This window comes from Vulpes vulpes, chromosome 5, assembly GCF_048418805.1.
Source record: "Vulpes vulpes isolate BD-2025 chromosome 5, VulVul3, whole genome shotgun sequence".
Classification (NCBI taxonomy): Eukaryota; Metazoa; Chordata; class Mammalia; order Carnivora; family Canidae; genus Vulpes; species Vulpes vulpes.
This window is the reverse complement of record NC_132784.1, coordinates 78115204-78134279: the sequence shown is the minus strand read 5'-3', so window position 1 is coordinate 78134279 and position 19076 is coordinate 78115204. Positions and strand designations below refer to the sequence as shown.

The window sequence follows — 19076 nt, the reverse complement described above, 5'->3', positions numbered from 1 at the left end:
CCAAGGTGGAAAGCAGAGAGAAAGGAAGGAAGAAAAATGCAGGAGAGAGGTGTCAACATGATCACGGGCAAATAAGCAGGGAAGCAGAGAGGAAAAGAAAAACACAGGAAACACAAAGGAGGAATGGGGGAGAAGGCCCCAGATTAGTTGAATTCTCATCCTTACTGCCCCCAAACTGATACCAGTACCATCACCACCACCACTATCACTGCACACTACATAGGAAAGCAGCTGCAGAGCAAGGAGATATCCTTGACTAGGAGGACTCATGTATCACTCAGCAAGTATTTTGTACCTAAAGCTAAAAGTGTTCCTTCCCCTTCCTGTCCTACCACTAAAGAGCAAGGGGCAATGACCCAAGACTCACCTTTGCCCTTCTTGGCCCCAAAGCAACTGGCAGCATGTGGCCCAGTATTGTTGGCAACACTGGGAGGTGCCTCTTGGTAACGCTCTGCCTGTGGGATCTCCCGGTGCACTTGATAGGACAGATTCCGAAGAAGGCAAACACAGTTCTCCACAAGCTTGACAACACAAGAGAAGGGCTCGGTGAATGAGGAGAACGTCCATCGTGATTTCCCCACAAGTACAGGTTTCCATGATTCAAGAATTAATATACTGATCCCCAAAAGCATAGCCTAATCCATCATCTCTCACAAAGCCTCTTAAGTGCACCAAGCTTCTCAAAATCCTTGCAGCCTCAGGCTAATGGAAGGTTTCTGCCACCATTTGGTGTGTGACACAAAACAGGGTCACCCTTTTTTCCTACTTAGAAAAATATATAACTTTGGAAATACAGCTGAACAGCCTTAAAATAGGTGACACAGGTGACAGAAATGCTAGAGAAAACGGTTTTCTTCTAAGGTGAACATCTACTTTAGGCAGGGGGGCTGGTACGCATGGATACCTAATGTCATTTGAAAGCCTGAGCTGGGGAGGTCTGCACCACAGGTACCTTAATGGTCGCTATGAATGGAATTCACTCAGCCATTAACTTACCTTGCTGTCTGAATCCTTCTGCCCAATCTCAGCCTGAACAATGAAAATGAGGGCATCCACTAAACCATCACATTCCCGAAGTTTCCGACGAGCTTCACTCCTCTCTGAGCTGACATTCCTGAAGGGGAAGGGAGAGGCTTCAAGATGACTCAGATCTAGAAATCCTCCTTTAATATCTTCAACATTACAAACCTCCTCCATACTTTTTCTTTTTACTATAACAATTAGTGAATACTTGTTATAAAGCAAGGCACTGTAGGTGAGAGAAAGCTGAGTAAGACATTCCCCACTTTCAGACATTTATAACAAGGCCGCAGGGGGTGGGGGACTAGGGAGGGTCTAAGTAAAGTATACCAACAAAACTTTAAGATCACATAGATACTTCTTGCACAGAAGTACAAATGAAGAATGGGGCAGAGCATACGGGGTATTCCAGAGAGAAAGACTACACTGCAACATTTATAGGATAGAAAAAGAAATCAGGAAAACTTTCCTAAATAAAGGCAAATTTGAATTTAGCCTCATAAGATAAATAAGGAGGGGCACCTGGGTGGCTCAGTCGATAGAGCATGTGACTCTTGATCTCAGGGTTTTAAGTTCAAGCCCCACGTTGGGTGGAGATTACTTAAAATCTTAAAAAAAAAAAAAAAAAGACAAAGAAACAAGGACACTGTGGCCTGAGGGAAGAACACAACTTCCTCCCTCTCCATTCTAGGACTCTGTACTCCTTTTGTTGCATTTATTGCAGCTTTACTCAAATACAGGTCACTGAGGACAGGGACACAGACACACACAAGCTCGGGACTAACTAAGACAACTAACTGCCTTCCACATGGTAGATATTGAACAAATGTTTACAAAATCAAATGAACAAAGTCAAAGAGACACAGAAGTGAGGATGTGTAGGGGAACAAGTAAACTGACATATCAAAAGTATGTGGCACACAAGCAAGTAGTAACAAAGGTAGAAAGACAGGCTGGAATCATAGTGTGCAATATAGATAGGAATGGAAGCTGAATGACAGGCTAAAGAATTAAAAAAGAATTTCTTTTTTAAATTTAAATTAGTCCTCAAAAATTCAATCTTCATACTCTCGAAGCCCTTATGTTACCTAAGACAGCCAGCTGTGTTGGTGAGCACTGACTCCCATTCAATATGGCGTGGCTTGCAATCTTCATTAGGTTCCCGCTCCCAACCAGAATGTGGGATGATCACTTCATCTGTCAACGCATGCAATGCATGGTCCACAATCTCCATTTTGATTGAGTCATGGGATGAGAGATTCCACAGGGTTCCTGGCAGAGACAACTCATCAGATACTTCAACACCCAAGACAGTATGTTTTAAGAATACCAAAGAGAATCCCCTATTCCATCATTTCTCAGTCTTCCCCAATGACCAAATACCTTGTAATGATATTCAAAGCTTTTGTTTGTGACCCATAAGAAATATACATTATGGCTCAACATATACATACATACATACATACATGTATATCAAGAAATAAAGTTTCATAAAATACTTTCTATAAGCAACGCTCTCTGGGTTATCTATACCAGAGTTTCTCAAACTCAGCATGGCTGACCTTTTGGGCCAGATATTTCTTCGTTGTGGGAAGCTGACCTGTCCATTGTTAGATGTTTAGCATATCTGTGGCCTTTATTCATTATATACCAGTAGCACTCCCTCCCCTTAACCCAAGTAATGACAATCCAAACCATCTCCAGACATTGCAAATGTCCCCTGGCAGGCAAGATCAGTCCTCGTTGAGAATTAATAATCTATACCACTTCTCGTTCTTGCTTTGTCTTGAAATAGTGATCGGGATCCACAAATGTGTTCAATACATACTAATGGATCACAACCCACAATATGAAAAACAACTCTTCTAAAAGCAAGGACCACAAGCTCAAGTGTCTACACATGCCAGGCAGGTAAGTCAGGATAAACAGATATTTAAAAGAAATGACAAAAGAGTGAAAAAACGGCAAAAGACTCCCAGCTTCAGCGTTTGGGAGACGACTTGCTATATGGCAGTAGTTGGCTAAAGATAACGAAGTATGTTCAGGATTATTGCAAACCAGAGAGCACACATAACAGCTCAAACCTTTGCTACTGTCGGGTAGCAAAACTGATCCACTGTTGCCAGTTCTCACACTTTAATAGAAGCCAGCATCTGGAATTTTAGGTGAAATCTTCTGAATCTTAAACATAAGCAATCAATTCTTTAAAATTGCAAAAACCTTATGTGATCCAAACAAATCAGTGAGATAGCTCTGCCCAAAGATCACCAGTTCACAACCTTGAGTCAAAAGTAAAAGGACCAGAAGTTCTTCTAGCTCTCAACACCTCTAGGGGTCACGGTAACCCCAACCCAGCAGCTGCCCTTGTGCCAGGAACTCACCGGTGATGACTTCGGTGAGGTCCATATCACGAGCCTTTCGGAGCAATCGCACAAGGGCAGGAACACCATCACAGTTTTTTATGGCAATCTTGTTATCCTGGTCACGCCCAAAAGAGATATTCTTGAGAGCTCCACATGCTCCAAGGTGCACTTCCTTTTTAGGGTGGTCTAACAATCCCACCAGTACTGGGATCCCCTTGAGCTTCCGAACATCAGTCTTCACCTTGTCATTGCGATAGCACAAGTGCTGCAGGTATGCAGCTGCGTTAGACTTGACGGCATCCAAGCGGAATCCTAACATGGCTATCACCTCAGGCAGCTCTGGCTGTCTCCAGTTAGGGGGTGGAGGCCCCCCCTTGCGCAGGCTATCCAAGCTTGCTAAACTTCCCCGTTCGTGCTGGGCCAGAGGAGCCCAATAGTACTGGTCCGAAGGCACCTCCTCACCAATCATGTCTTCATAGCTCCTGCAGTGTTGAAGGAACCAAGGGGAAAAGAAGAATACATCAAGTTGTCTAGTCTGGTTTCCTGGGGAGCTCCCATGACCCCTTACCTCCAAGGCAGGGGTAACTTCAGCTCTAGTACACTACATCTTACCTCTCCTTTGCATAAATGATATACTGATCAATTTTTCTTAAGGAGATAAGGGAACAATTTCAAAGGCATCTGCAGTTAGATTAAAAATACCTTTTTTCCTGTCAGGTTTACTAGTTCAGAGAATAATTAGCATTCAGAGATGTTAATCACAAAAACAGAATCAAATCCTGACTTAAATGATACCTGACAGCTAAGCGCTCTGGATAGAGACTGAAATAAACCCTCAGACGACAGAGTTAAACCCAAGAAGTCAGCAAACAATGTCTGAGAACAGTTCTTACAAGCCTTCAGCTAAACAGGAAATGAGGCATTTACACATAGGAAACAGCTGCTGGGATTAGACCCTTAAACACACTTCTTATTTAAAGCCTCTCCTTATCTTATTTTGGAAATTATAAAAGAGGAGGTGAAAAGAGTAGAAATAGTATAGGCCTTCTTGCTATATCGTAGGGAAACCTGGCTTTGGTATAAGCTTGAACATTAATTTTCACAGTTCATCCCAAAGTCATCTCTGACACTCAACAAATGTGTTCGAGATATGGTTCCTAGCCTCCAATTTCTAAAAACAATACCTCGGATTCTGTCAAAACAGAGGCTACTGAGCACCCCAGCACTTGAGATACCCAACGACTGAGAAGGAGAACAAGAGACAAAGCAATGGAAGGCTTAGAGAAAAGTCTCACCGAAGAAAATTCTTCCTATTTCAGTACTACCAGCAACCACTAGAGGGTGAATCTGTCACACTATTATTTATTCATAACCACCAGGAAGGAAGAGACCCATTATCTGCGAGCTCATCTCACCCTCTGGCTCTCCCATAGGAGAGGAGAATCTATTGTGTGGAACTCTCCAAATAAGCCTGTTGTTTGTTCCACAAAACCCCTCCCACAGTCACCAAAACCTCAAGGTTAGCCAGAGCAAAGAGGCCCTGCCTCTTAGCTGTCAACATCAACCACTCAACAGCAACTCAGATGGACAAATCATATAGTAAAAATCACTATTTTTTAATATCACTGAAACAAAATGAACAGATTATATAGCTACGTTTTAAAAGGAGGCTACTGAACAGTATGTTAAGATTCCAGTTTAGTAGGGGAAAAATAAGGTCAGGGCAGATCTACATGCATAGGAAAAAAGAACTCAAAGCAAGTGCACAAAAATATTAACCGTAGTTCTTTACCGATGGCCGCTGGTGTACCTTTCTGGGTTTTTCTAGTTTTGTAGTGAGCATGTTTAACTTTCATTATTATTTCAGTATAAGCAATTACAAAAACAACTGCCATAGCCAGGACTTTTGGTCATTCAGTTGTATTTCCTTCTTCCATAAGCAGTGGATCTTGACATTCTTTCCTTTGTTTTACAAATAACAAAGCTGTGCCCAGAAAGATTAAATGACTTGCTTAAGGCTATATAGCTAGTGGCAAAGGCACAACTAGAACCAGAAGTCTTCTGGTTCAGTGCTTTTTCCACTAATCATTCTGCCTTACTGTTTCCGTTTGACCTTGTATTACTCTCCTAGGCCTGGAACAGGAAGCAGCTAATGTTCTTGCTAGTCAAGCAGGTTTCCAAGTCCAGTGCCACCCTGGAATGGACCCAAGAACCAGGCCCAAATGCTCTCTTTATGTCAATTGTCAGAGCAGAGAATGACCTGGCCACCCCCACCCACCTAGGTCCAACTCCACTAATGAGGAAGTCAGAAAAGTGGACTTGTTAACAAGCAGACAGGCCACCGCCCTGGGCAGACTCCTTTAGTGATAGCTGTTATCTATCACTGCTTCAAGTCGCACCAGCTGAGGTCTGGTGCCCACTCCACGGCCCCCTCCCCCAATAAAAGGTGAGTCACATGGGAGTTGGACTAGCTGTCCAAATGATACAATACCTAAAAGGTGAATGACTCAGGCTTAGATAATGGGGCCTCTACCCGGGGCCTAGCCCAGGTCGCTATTAACCAAACCTAATAGGAGGAAAATGAGCACCAAGGCATTTGCTTTAGAAGGTTATGACCCCATATAGAAATTCAGCAACAGCTGCTAGGACAGCTTTAGCACCGAGACATCTGTAAATCTTCTCCTTTCTTTCTTATTATTTTTCCTTGCCTGGAAAACACTAGGTCTCTGATTTATTCTAAAGCAGGACCAGCAGCCTATGGGCCAAACCTGTTTTTGTACAGTCCCAGAACTAAAAATGGGTTTTTAATGTTTTTTTAAAGGTTGTAAAAGAACGTTCATACAACAAAAATTATATGTGGCCTGCAAAGCCTATTCAAATAGTTCTATCTGGGATCCCTGGGTGGCTCAGCAGTTTGGCGCCTGTCTTCGGCCCAGAGCATGATCCTGGGGTCCCATGTCAGGCTCCCTGCATGGAGCCTGCTTCTCCCTCTGCCTGTCTCTCTGCCTCTCATGAATAAATAAACAAAATCTTTAAAAAAAAAAAAAAATAGTTCTACCTGATCCTTTATTCCAAAGCATTCTTTCAAGGCAAACCTTCTACCAGCCCCAAAATCAATCACTCCCTTTTTCACATCACCAAAGAATCCCATATGAGTAGTAAAGTCAGAATAGGCAGCTGATTAGTGACCTTCCAGAGTGTCACTAATGTACCACCCTCAAAGGATGCTACCCCCTTTTCACTTTATAACCAAACGTAAAAATCAAAACAGAAAGTGTCAGAGCTTTGGTGAGATCAAGGTTTGTTCTTAACTTGAAACTAAAAACACCATGGGGAGGGCTGTCACATACACCATTAACTGTCTACTCTGGCCCTGAAAGCCTACACCCTCAACCCTGTCTTAATACCAAACCAGATGCTAAAGAAATTCATAGAAGCTAGTGAATATCCCATAGCCCCAGGCACCAAGCTCCTTTGTGCTGCTGCTTATCACCAAAAAAGGGGCCAGATCTTAGGCAGAAATAGCAGCAAGGCTTGGCACGGAAGCAAAGGCCACTCTTCAGGATGTAGACCAACAGCCACAAGTCATTAGAATATAGGACTTCCATCATAAAAAAGAAAAAAAGCAAGTCAGTATTTAGTAAAGTCACAAAAGGGAAGACACAAGTGTCTCTGATTAAAAAAAAATACTTAGAAGAAGAAATACTTTTCACTGACTTGGTAACACCCTTACCCTCCCCCTTTCTTCCCTACCTGAGTCGTCGGCGAGGATCAGAGGGTGTCCCAGTCCGACGGGCAGTGCCATAATCGGACATCATGCCATAATCCAAATCATCATAGCCCATGCTACGCTGGTCATCCTCTAGCCCATAAGGCTCCGGGTGAAAACGATGCAGATCCACACTGCTCCCACCTACCCGAACCTGGGGCTGAGGCCCATACACATCCTGCCTACTAGGTGCCCGATAACCTTCCATACTGGGCCTGTACCGCTCCTCAATGCGGGTCACCCGGGACAGACTGCCATAGTTGTCACTGCTACCGGGATAACCATCTTCATAGTGGCGGCTATATCCATCAGGAGGATAGTGGAAGTTCCTGGGAAGGGTAGCAGTGCCTGCTTGCCCCACATAGGGACCAGGTCCCCCATTGCCATTCTTGCGGAAGTCACGCCCCAAAGTCTGTATATAGTTGTTAGAAACTGATGAGGCATCCACAGGCAGCCCATCTGGTCCCACAGGGACTGGCTGTACTGTCCGTGTTGTCACAGTCTTCACCACTTTCTTGACCTTCACGTAAGGAAAGAGAAAAGAGTGAACACAATATAAGCCTAAATTCTAGACCTAAGAAATGAAACAAACCCCTATGGCAAGCTCACTTTATCTAGAAATGCCTTACATTTACCACTACCCTTTCTCTCCATCTTATTAGTGCCTAAGCAGGAAATCTGTGCTGGCAGTAACCATGACTATAAGGGAAGCTACTGGCAACCTTGTATATTTCTCTCTTCCTCATTCCATTTGATTTTCCCATATCTCTTCTATCTTTCCTATCTGGCCAGAGATCACTTTCTTTATGCCTTCACTACAGATCAATACCTTTCATCCACCCTAATTAAGTACTTAATACCCCCCCACCACCACCACCAATGAAGACCTTCTCCATCATCCTAGACCTCACACAAGTCTCAGCTTACTGTGGTCTCTGTGCGCCGAGTAGTTCCATCATCAGAGGTCTCCACAGAGACGACAGACATAGCTCCCTCAGGGTCCTCCTCTGTGTAGGTCTCCACAATCTGCCCTGGTTCCTGCATCCTGGGAATGGTGCTATACACAAGGTGACTGTGATCCTGTATGGAAAAGAGGAAAAGGAAGGAACAACTATTAAGCCATAATATCAACGGTACAACCCAAGGAGAAGCAATCTCCCTAGAGACAAAGACTCCCCCTTCCCGTGCATCTTCCATGGACCCCAAGATTTTTAGTGGGGTAGCTATCCCCACCTTTTGAACTTGTACAAAAGAGAAGACAGAAGTCCTCCATTCTAGTCACTTAATAAATATGAACTGAGTTAACTATAGTCACATCAACATCCAAGTGACAGAGACAGCAAATTTAACTTCCCAGTTCTGGTCACTGGAGTGAATATGAACTGTATTAACTGAGGCTACATCTACATTTGAATGATCCTTCAAAAAAGAAGTTTGCCCAGTAAAGAACTTTTAAGATGAACCAGAAAATCCCTTCAAAAGCAATCTTCTGGGCAGCCCAGGTGGCTCAGGGGTTTAGCACCGCCTTCAGCCCAGGGTGTGATCCTGGAGACCCGGATCGAGTCCCATGTCGGGCTCCCTGCATGGAGTCTGCTTCTCCCTCTGCTTGTGTCTCTGCCTCTCTCTCTCTGTGTATTCTCATGAATAAATAAATAAAATCTTTAAAACAAAAAACAAAAGTGATCTTCTGACTGGGGCTGTTACTCTTCAGAAACTGCCTAAGGCTCAAGACCCGCCAGATTTCAGGTAGAAATAGAGGGATGCCCATTCCAGCAAAAGGATGCAGTAATTGAGGGACCAAATACAGGATCAGCGGCCATTAAAACTCATTCCAAAATACAACTACATGTATACGTTGAAGCTCCACTATTTTCCTAAATGAAAGAAGCTCATCAATGGTTGGGTACTTACAATGTACCAGGCACTTTACAAGATACCAATAATACTCTTATGGGCTGGGGAAGTAAGAAGAGAAAAATGAAGCAACCCAGGCCTCGAGCCAAAGACATTACCTGGGGTCCGTTGAGTTTCAGATCTGGGAATTTCTGTCGCTCAAGGTCAGCATCGCCCACAAACCGGCCGTTCTGAAACACAGCCCACAAGAAGACAATTCATTTTGTAGCCTTCCTTTGCTCTATCAAATACAAATGATCTTTTTTCCAAACAGGAAAAAGGCTTTCAAAAAGATATGTGGCCTGGAATCCTTCTGTCAAGTACTTATAAAAGAACCACATCACTCCTTAGCTTTAGCACTTTCCTCAATATTGGGATTGGTCCTGGAACTGGCAAAATGGGTCCCTAGAACATAAGAAGGTAAGCTCCATGAGGGCAGACATTTTTCATATTTTTACTTTCTGGTTAGTTTTGTTCAATGATATATTTCCAGTATCTTGAACACTGCTTGGCACATAATAGGCACTCAAAAACTATTTGCCAAGTAAATAGCAGAGACTCGGGTAAGTCCTTAAAAATATAAGGAAAGTTAGAAAAGCTAAGTTGGGGAGTTTCCAAAAGCATTCTTTATCGCTCCATGCATCTTCATGTTCTACTACCACTGGAAACTCCCCTATCAGCCAGCTTTTTAAAGAGAAACACAAGACATAGGAGTCTCCCTTTGCAAGTAGGAAGAAAACAAGTACCCCAATTCCCCTCAACCAAAAACAGTTGTCTCAACATCATCTTCACCAATTTTTAGAGCCACAGAACAAAAGATGCTCTGTCTTAAGCAACAGGAAATAATCTAACAACATTATACTACGTAAAAATACATTTGACTGCTCCTCTTCCAATAGGAAACCGTGAGATCCAGCCATCTTGGGAGACTTCTCCCACCCTACTCGAGTACCATTACATAGGGAGTGTAATGCTGCAGGGAAAGGAAGTTAAACATTACTCTCAGGAAGAAGGAAGGGTGTGGCTTCATTGCTGAACAGAAGTTAAAAATAAAAGAAAGAGAGAAACCCAGTACTAAATCCTGGAATTCCCCACCACCTCCAAGCCTGGGCAGTCCTGCTCACCCCTTTCAATATATACCTCTCATTCCTAACACTCTATCTGGTTCCTATAAAAATCTAGAAACGTTGCAAACATACTATCTCCCAAGTTCCTGATCACCCCCTACATGGACTTTTGTCCTCTCATGCAATATGCTTCTCAGCATGAGGGATCTTCTCTGTCTTAAAAAATAAGTAATCAATGAAAAGGACTATTAGATTAGAGCATAAGCACTGCTGTTAGTTCCCACCAGAAATCTCATAAGATAGAGTCTACCGGGCAAGGTCTACTCTACACACACATACCCTCAGACAGATTACATCACAGCAAAGTCAGACCAGAGAAACCATAGGGAACACAAGATACTTCTCATTTCTAATACCAACTCCCCCAAGTCATATCACAGTCAGCCAACCCAGAGACCACTGGCTCCTGTGGTTATCTGGGTTAAATAGCAGCATGATGCTCCTCCAGCTCCAACCAAAAGAATTAACAATGACCATCCCCCTCCAAGACACAATTTGCAAAGCCAACAAAACAAGCATACAAGGACAATACGGAACAAGAATACACAATTTATAGACACTGAAACACCTTCTGAGCAGACTGTTCCCTGAGGGAGACTGAACTGGAGTTGAGAGTACAAGATGGCCAATTTCACCAACCCACTAAGCAGGCATTTACTTTCCTGAATTTTTGATACCAAGTTGGGGCGGGGGGAAATCAGAGAAAACAGAAGGACCTTGAGTATAGCTCCAAACTATAGGATCTACCATGACTAGAATTACATCCCAACCCAGAAACCCCACTCCAGCAAAACAGGAAGTCAGAAAGATGCTTCTCGAGATAAGTGCATTCAGCTCAGCAGAGCAGCAATACCCCCTATCTCTCGCATCAGTGCTGGAAAGGTTCACCATGAAGCATGGACAATGGACAGCCCATAACCACAAGGAAAGTAGTTTTCCAAGTAGGATCACAGCCTCTCTATGACCATGCCAAAGTCCTACCTGCAGGTCTGATGGATAGAGGGGTTACCTGATGCCGGCGGGTGAGGGTGCCGTTGGCCATGAGTGGATTGGCATCTTGTGGTGAGACCCGGACGCGTTCCAGTTGCGCCGAGACGTGGCGCCGTTCCTCCTCCAGCGCCCGGGTCAGCTTCTCAAACTGGGCCTCTTGTTCCTTCACAGAGGCCAAGATGCTGGCGGTCGACTCCACCTCTGAGTCGTCCATGAAGGTAAAGGGCGGAGCCGCCGCAGGGCAGGGTAAAAAGGAAGGTGTGGATCACAGAGGGAGGAGCAAGGAGGGAGAAGGCCCCCCTCACTTCACACTACTGAGAGAAGGTATGGGAGAGGAGAGAAAAGGTCACAGGTCAGAGAAGACAGATGAATCATTAATCCCAGAGCCAAAGATGCCCTCTTGTGGTTTTACTGCAATGCAGAAAGCCAGCCACCACCAAGCCTAAGAGCCCATCACCAGTGTCTGCTTAAGCAGCATCCTTTGCCCACTACCCTTTTAACACCTCACCAGAAATAACCAGTGAATGGAAAGGGGCAACTAGATCCACCTCTACACTGTTGGCAGGAGAGGGAGAATATGGCTAAGAGACGTAGTCATGACCAGAGATTAATATTACATTATTTTTCCCTGGAAAAATTTGCTGGCATCAACTCAGTGAAAGTTGTAACTCTACAGTACAGACCAACACTCACTGTCCTGCAGGGGCAAGCCTTTTCTAGAATTAAGGGAGCAGTACGGACCTACAGATCTTACTTAACCTCTCCAAATTTGAACACTGAAATTGCCTCAATAGTGGCAAAATATACTAAATAAATATGCTAAATTAAAATGCCAATCGTAATGGAAATACTAAAAAACTTCCTACCGTCAAAAGCAGGAAACAAAATGAAGGCCCTCATATACTGAATACATTTTATGAAGGAGCCTTTCTACTTTTCAAGACTATGCTATACTATTAATACTGAAGGTAAACCATGTGCCTTGGCTAAAGGAGACAAGAGAGCAGTAAAACCACAAAAAATTCTGTATGTAAAAAGGCACGACTTGCAGCAACCTTCATCTCTTTGAGAAATAGGAAAATGAGCATTAGGCTCAAACTCTGAAAATGCCCCTCGCAGTAGTTCATATTCTAACTTCCAGACAGCAAACGGCTGGAACTTCCTACATCCCTGTTATCCTGCTGAAAGTTCTAAATAAACCAACTCTATTTTTACATCTTTACTTCTTCCAACTCTGGATAAATATCCAAGTATCTAAAAGATTTGTGTGTTATTTATATAATAAATGATACTTACATAAAAATGAAGAGTTCCCCATTCCCTTCTCCATTAACTGCAAGTTGGCCAGTAAATGGAGGGGCACTAATAGTCATACAGTTGGACTCAACAGTTTCTTGCTTATAAACTAGCTATAGGTGATATGACCAGTCCAACATATACCATGTCCAGAGGATTTAAAATGATTTCTCTTCCCCTATTCCCCACCCTCTTTTTAACCCCCCATAAAGAAAAAAGGCACTTAAAAATTTTTTTCTTAATAAACATTTCCATACACACCTGTTAAGAGAAGGTCGTAACTGATTGGTTTAACACAGAGAACAGCCCAGTCTAGATTCAAAAAATCATGGGAGAAGCATCCCAGCCACCACAGCAAGGAGGAAGCAGGAAGGAGAGAGCTGCAGAAATATTTGGAGGAAAAATGGGATTGAGAGGAAAATAAAATATACACAAAACATTAAAAAATAAGAGGAACAGGGGCAGGTATTTGGAGAAAGACAATCTGGGAGTGGAAGGGAGTAGTATAAAATATGACTTGGAATTGCTTAATGTGACAAATGCCCTTTGGACTTTGCTCTGTCTTCAGATACATGGACCTTGGATGTAGTTTTTATTAAAACCTGGACTCTACTGTCAAGAATTACTTCTGTACAGAATGAGGAGTAGGTTATAATATGGATAAAAATTCACTTACCCTCTATTCCCAGCAACCAAATTGGGAGGTGGGGGGTGTAGATTTTGTTGTTAGAATGCCCTTCCCCTTCCTTCCCACCTCTAAGGCAGAAACCTCAAAGCCTAGTCCCAGCATGCCCACAAAGACATTGAGAAATCAACGCAATTGTCGTAGTGTGGAAGACATGTGGGGACTAGCCTAGGCTGGGCCTTTTGCTTCGGTTCCCTTTCCCACGCTCCCCAGAGCCCTACCAACACAAACGCTGGGGCCTGTTTGCTTCAGAGTACATGCAGCATTCTGTGAGCAAGAGCACCCAGAGCAACAGATAGACAGGTGCCCAATAAACTCCCTAATTAATCCTCTGCCACTAAGACTCCTTCCAGTGGATACAGCACCTAAATCCAAGAATGTGGCAGCCCTTCTAAATCCCTCTGGCCCTGGCTCCAGGCTCCTGCAGTCACTTACTCCTGCTCTTTCTTCTGGTCTATTGCCGAGTTTTCATATTTCTACCCCACATCCCAAAAAGCTACTCAAAAGTCTTTAAGAAGTATCCTTATTTAAAAATAATAATAAAATAAAATTTTAAAATGCTGCTCCCTTTTCATCTCCAATGCTTCATTTTAAGCACTGCCCTTATCCACTACATATGATAATAACCTCTGAGCCATCCACATCAAGAGGACTCAAGCGCAAGAGATTCCTCCATTCTAGGTTTCAACAGGGCTTGAACTGCAGTTACCACTCTGGCAGCCTCGCCCTGTAATCTTCTTTGCTAATAAAAGCCCAAACTACCACTATTACGGGGCATACGGTGACAACACTCCCTGCTGCAGAGAAACTGTCATCCTGTCATAAACAGCTACTTTTTACCCCTACAACTTTAATTCTAAAAAGGGAGTTAAAGGACAGTAGGAAAACTAGCCAGGGCTCTAGGTCAGGAAGCAAGATCTCCTACCTTCTTGGGCTTTAAAGGCTAACCATCTAGCTCTAATTTGGAGAAGAGGATAGCACAGAAAGAGGATCAGATTCCTAGCCTAATGGCACGGGGAGATTTTCTGCCTGAAAGATGGCAGAAGCAGAGGCTATGTCAATAGGCTGCAAGAGACCGGTCCCAGGCCTGGTTCTGCCACTAGCCAACAATGGCAAAAAGTCACTGCCATGTTCTCATCTGTAAGATGCCAACATCACCACCCCAGTTCAAATGAGAGTCGCTAAGAGGATCTGGTGAGATAATGTATGCCATACAAATGTGAGGTATTAAGTTGTTTCAGGAGTTAGTTTCTATCCCCCAATTATAATACTTAATGGTAATGCCTCAGCCGAAAACTATTTTGTGAACTAGTAGGTGAGACTAACAGGATCAAAAGCATAACTGGGTTCTGAGGAGTGGATAAGCGGGTTCCCCTGCTCCAGCTCTATTTACTAGGAGGTCCCATCTAGACCAGTGTTTCTGGGACATAAGAGTGCAGCATTACACATCAGTTCTGATCCCACATTTGAGACTTTAGCAGTTTATGACCACAGTGAAAGGGAAGGTGAAAAATAACTAACAACTACTAAGTGTTCTACATTTATTATCATGGCAATACTTACAACCCTAAGGAAGGAAGTTTTACTGCAAATGAGAAAACAGGCTCTAGGTGAAGAAATTACCCAAGGTCTCGGTTTAATAGCAAACTGAATTTAAACTCAGGTATATTCCGTTCCAAAGCCCGTGTTCTCTCTCTACTACATGCTGTTAAGTCCAGAAAGTGCAAGCCCAGTATAAGATAGACAGTCCAGTCCCCCTCCCTCATAGTCCTTGTGCTTTCTGCCCAAATATCACAGGAAAAATGCGGGGGGGGGGGGGGGGAGGCTTCACTTTTCTTTAAAGGGTTTTTCATAATATCTACACAGATGATATAAATGGGAGAACAGAAACAAGAGGAGGAAAAAAAGTGGAAAGAAAGCTGTTATATAATACGCTGCCTCACAACTCAGATTTGAGGAGTCTTCACTCATGCCATACACATAAAAAAAAAAAATGCTTTAGATCAGAATCTGCAAACCATTACCAGACTTCGGCAATTAGTCAAGAAAGTCATGGGAGTCCAAGCCAACACCTTTCTTAATATTTTCAAATGAATTATACTAGTTCTCACCACAAAAACACCATCAAGGAATTCTCAAATTTAGAAGAGGAAGGCTACACATAAGGTGAGTCTCCTAAGACTAGACTTTACCGTAAGACTATAACTAGTTTTACTTCTAACAAGCCATAGATCCTATAGACCTGTAAGTCTAGCAAGGTTCCAATATTCAGGCAATGACAATGGTAAAAACTCAGTCTCTTCTGTAAGAAACCCAAACCAAAAGTTAAATTGGACCAAATGCCCAGACAGACCAAAGAGACGATGCCAACCAGGTAGCTAGGTAAAAAATATCAGCAATAGGGCAGTCCCTGGGATGGGATGTAACCCGGCCATAGGAATGATATTTGGAAATATGATTCTTAGAAGTTAAGAATACAGGCTTTGGAATCAGACTAGATTCAAATCCCAGCTCCACTGCTTCTTAGCTTAGGACTTTGGGCAAAGTACCACTTAATCAGGTTCCTTTTCTGTAAAATGGGAGAAATAAAATACACGTAAAGGTAGTTGTGAGAAGTACATGAGACAATTCACATAAAGTACTTAGAAAAATGTCTTGACACCAGCAATCTATTAATATGGTTACTGATACAAACACTACCACTACCACAAATAGCTAACAAAAGGGACTAGAGTTCGGTGGTGTTAATAGGACTTTTGAATAAACCACACATGTCTCCACATGCTCCCCTCACTGTTTTACAATTAGCCCAGTAAATTACAGGAATTCTTCACACTCTCAAAGGGAAAAACAAAATAAAATTTCAGACTAGGGGTCAAAAGACCTGAGGTCCTAGTCCTCACCCTGCCCAAAACTAGCTGTGAGAACTAGCTCTAAGGAGAAGTTATAACTCCTGTAACTTTCACTTTTTATTACTTGTCAGGGTTTAGCTTTAATGAGCTAATATATGTAAAACCATAGGCTTGGGGATTGAACTTCTTTCCTACATCCATGCTATTCTGATAAGGATATCCAAAGACATGACCAGAATTAGGTAAGCTAGCCCTTATGGAAAGAGGAAAAAGTATTTGTCCTCCATTTTCCATTTGAGATGGAAAAAATCTAAACCCCACAAAAGAGTATTTGGGTTTCTTAGGAAGGAAATTTTATCTTCTGCAGCCAATCCCAAAGCCAGCTTTCCTCCTTCCTTCCTTTTTTATTATGAAATCAAAACCAATGTCACAAAGTGATGCTTTCCCTCTAAAAGCAAGGATATGCAAAACTCCTCTTCTATGTCATCCTAGGGATTTCAAATGGCTGTTTTAGAGGGCACACTGAGCCTTGTACTGAAGAATACCAATCAGTAAAATATAGCACCTGTAAGACCACAGAGCTGTACTACATAACACTCAAGCCAACAAAGGTAGGTCTTCTAAATCCCTAAAATGACATGTGTTCCAAAATTCAAAGCAATTATTCCTATTCAACAACATACACAAAAAACTGCCATTTTGTTTTTAAAGTAAAGGAATATGTTTTTCCTCTGGCTTTTTACCACCAAGAGTGCTTGTACAAGTCCAAGATCTAAGCACCTCACCTACTACCTGATGTTCCACCATCCTAAGCTCAGTAAGCACAAGTCCAGTACTCCTGCCCCCTTTATTGGGAAGACTTAACTCCCACACTAAGCCCAAGTCCCTGGATGTGATTTGTATTAAGGCCTAGAGAAGATTCTGCTCATGTCACGATCCCAAATGATCATTCCTCAGAGTTATAAAACTGATATTCTGGAAATGGCCATGTGATAGGTGTTAGCAGCTTCTGAGCTTCCCTGTGCATCAGCCTGATGCAAGGCCTAGCTTTTCCACTTATAAGCACCCAAAAGGCTGACTGAGGACTTTCACTTTCACAGGGAAAGACTGGGTCTCATTGTGTCCACCACAAACCTCTCTGATGAATTAAGGGAGTCTTTGACAAATCACTATCTTCAATACTTCTGATTGGGGTTTCAGAGAAAAGAAGGAAAATATATAGTTTTGGGTTTCTTAAAAATATTCTTTGTTAAAAGGAGGTTGAGCTGGTAATCTCTATAGGTCAACAAGACACCTTAAACTCACTTTAGTCTTATCCTTACCCAAAGTTACCTATTAGGATTTAGTTTTTACTGTGACTTTAAAAGGAAAAAAAAAAAAAAACCCTCCATCATCTTGACCCTAAATTCAGAAACCAGATGGAACATTCTCCTTGTTCTCTTTTCCCCTATTGAGTGTTCTGGGAACCCCCCAAACCATAACATTCTAAATGGCTGAATGCTGGACTGGCTCTGAAGCAAAGGAAGGGTGTGGCTCTCAGCTAGTGAGGGGGCCCAGGACGAAAGGGTATGGAAAGAAACAAAACCTGCTTCTCTCTGGGGCACGTATGACACACACATAGGACTGGTCTAACAAGTCCTTCTGATCTCTCAGGCCAGGCCGCCTCCTTCTCCACCCCCATTACCCACGTGCCTCTCCAAGGCCCTCCACTGGGACAGACAAGGCTGAATTTTCTCTCAATACTGAAAGCCTGAGACACAGGAGTTACTTACCTGGATCCCGGATGCAACCCTGCCAAAGAAGCCTCACCTAGCCTTATAAGGAGAAGGCAGAGCTTTAGGGAGAGGCCGATAAGGAAACAAAGATAAGAGGGAGGGACAAAAAGAAGGAGGTGTCAGACTGGAGGAAGGGGAGAGGCTAAAAGCTTTTCTCCTTTCTACAGGAGAAGGGAGAAAGAGGGAGGTCAAGTACACAATGGGAAATGAGAAAAAGTCTAATCAAACTAGGAAGGTATTATGCAACTCCTAGGTCATAAAAGAGATATCCTAAAATTAACTAGGACACCTTATACCCTTTCCTACTGCAGGCTAGAAAAAAAAAATTTTTTTTCATGGAAAAAAAGCTTAACCTTAGGGTTTTCTAGAGGTCACCCAAATGTTTGAGCTCACATTCCTTTTTTTAAAGAGGCAGCTTCTCACCAAACCCCTTACTTTCTAGCTATGGCAATCTCACGATTTCCTTGCCCATTCTTTGACAGTGACTTGGGAAAGCTGAAAGCAAGTAATTGAGTCACCTTTACAGTCCTGCTTCCTCAAAGTACTGAAAAGACCAATAAGACACCCTTCCATCAGGTTTAGAACATACCTGGCTTTTGAGACAAGGAACAGAGAGTCTGAGGAAATCAGAGAAAGCGTGAAGGTCCTGCCTATTTCAGTTATAGGACCGACTGCTGAAGGAAATGTTTTTCCCTCTATAAAAGAAAGAAGAAAATCTGATCTTACGGGGGAAGAAAAGTTGTGAGTTAATTACTGATCTCCCCCTCTTAAGTTATCATACATAATCATCTCAACAACTTCTGGGATGACACTGGCCCCTTTTTACAAAGAAGTAAACTGACATCAGAAGAACTAAGTATCCTGCCCAAGGTCATAGAGCCAGTGAGTGGTGGAAAGGCATCTGTTCTCCCAGTCTGTATTCCTTCTTCCTGAGAGAGTAAAGAGGGTATGAACTTTCTACACATCTTGTAGTTAAGTCCTTCTAATTCCAATAGAGAAGCTGACCAAAAGCAATTGGAGAGAATGGTACGGAAGCTAACAGATTTGAGTCTTACTTTGACTTCATTCAAAAAAAAAAAAAATTTTTTTTTTAAGATTTATTATTTGAGGGAGAAGGAGAAAGAAATAAATCATGCACATGAGCTGGCAGGGGTTGGGGGATGCAGAGGGAAAGGGAGAGAATCTCAAGCAGACTGTATGTGCTCAGCATGAAGCCTGACATGCCACTGGATCTGACAACCTAAGCCGAAATCAAAAGCCAAAATCAAGAGTTAGATACTTCACTGACTGAGCTACCCAGGTGCCT

The 19076-nt window shown here is 42.8% G+C and overlaps 1 protein-coding gene across 36 annotated transcripts in view; it reads right to left on the bottom strand.

Moving 5' to 3' along the window:
* Nucleotides 1-19076, bottom strand: part of CTNND1 (catenin delta 1) — a 52879-nt gene that overhangs the window by 10163 nt on the left and 23640 nt on the right. For 15 of the 36 annotated variants that reach the window (XM_072758994.1, XM_072759001.1, XM_072758996.1 and 12 more), the window contains 9 exons: nt 12720-12838; nt 11182-11476; nt 9165-9236; nt 8080-8232; nt 7137-7672; nt 3402-3865; nt 2109-2292; nt 997-1114; nt 368-521 (listed from right to left, as the gene is read on the bottom strand). In XM_072758994.1, the coding sequence (XP_072615095.1) occupies nt 368-521; nt 997-1114; nt 2109-2292; nt 3402-3865; nt 7137-7672; nt 8080-8232; nt 9165-9236; nt 11182-11376 (1876 nt within the window). In that variant the 5' untranslated portion in view covers nt 11377-11476; nt 12720-12838. The remainder of the gene's footprint in view (nt 1-367; nt 522-996; nt 1115-2108; nt 2293-3401; nt 3866-7136; nt 7673-8079; nt 8233-9164; nt 9237-11181; nt 11477-12719; nt 12839-19076) is intronic. The other 21 variants (XM_072759010.1, XM_072759008.1, XM_072759012.1 and 18 more) reach the window with 3 other exon arrangements.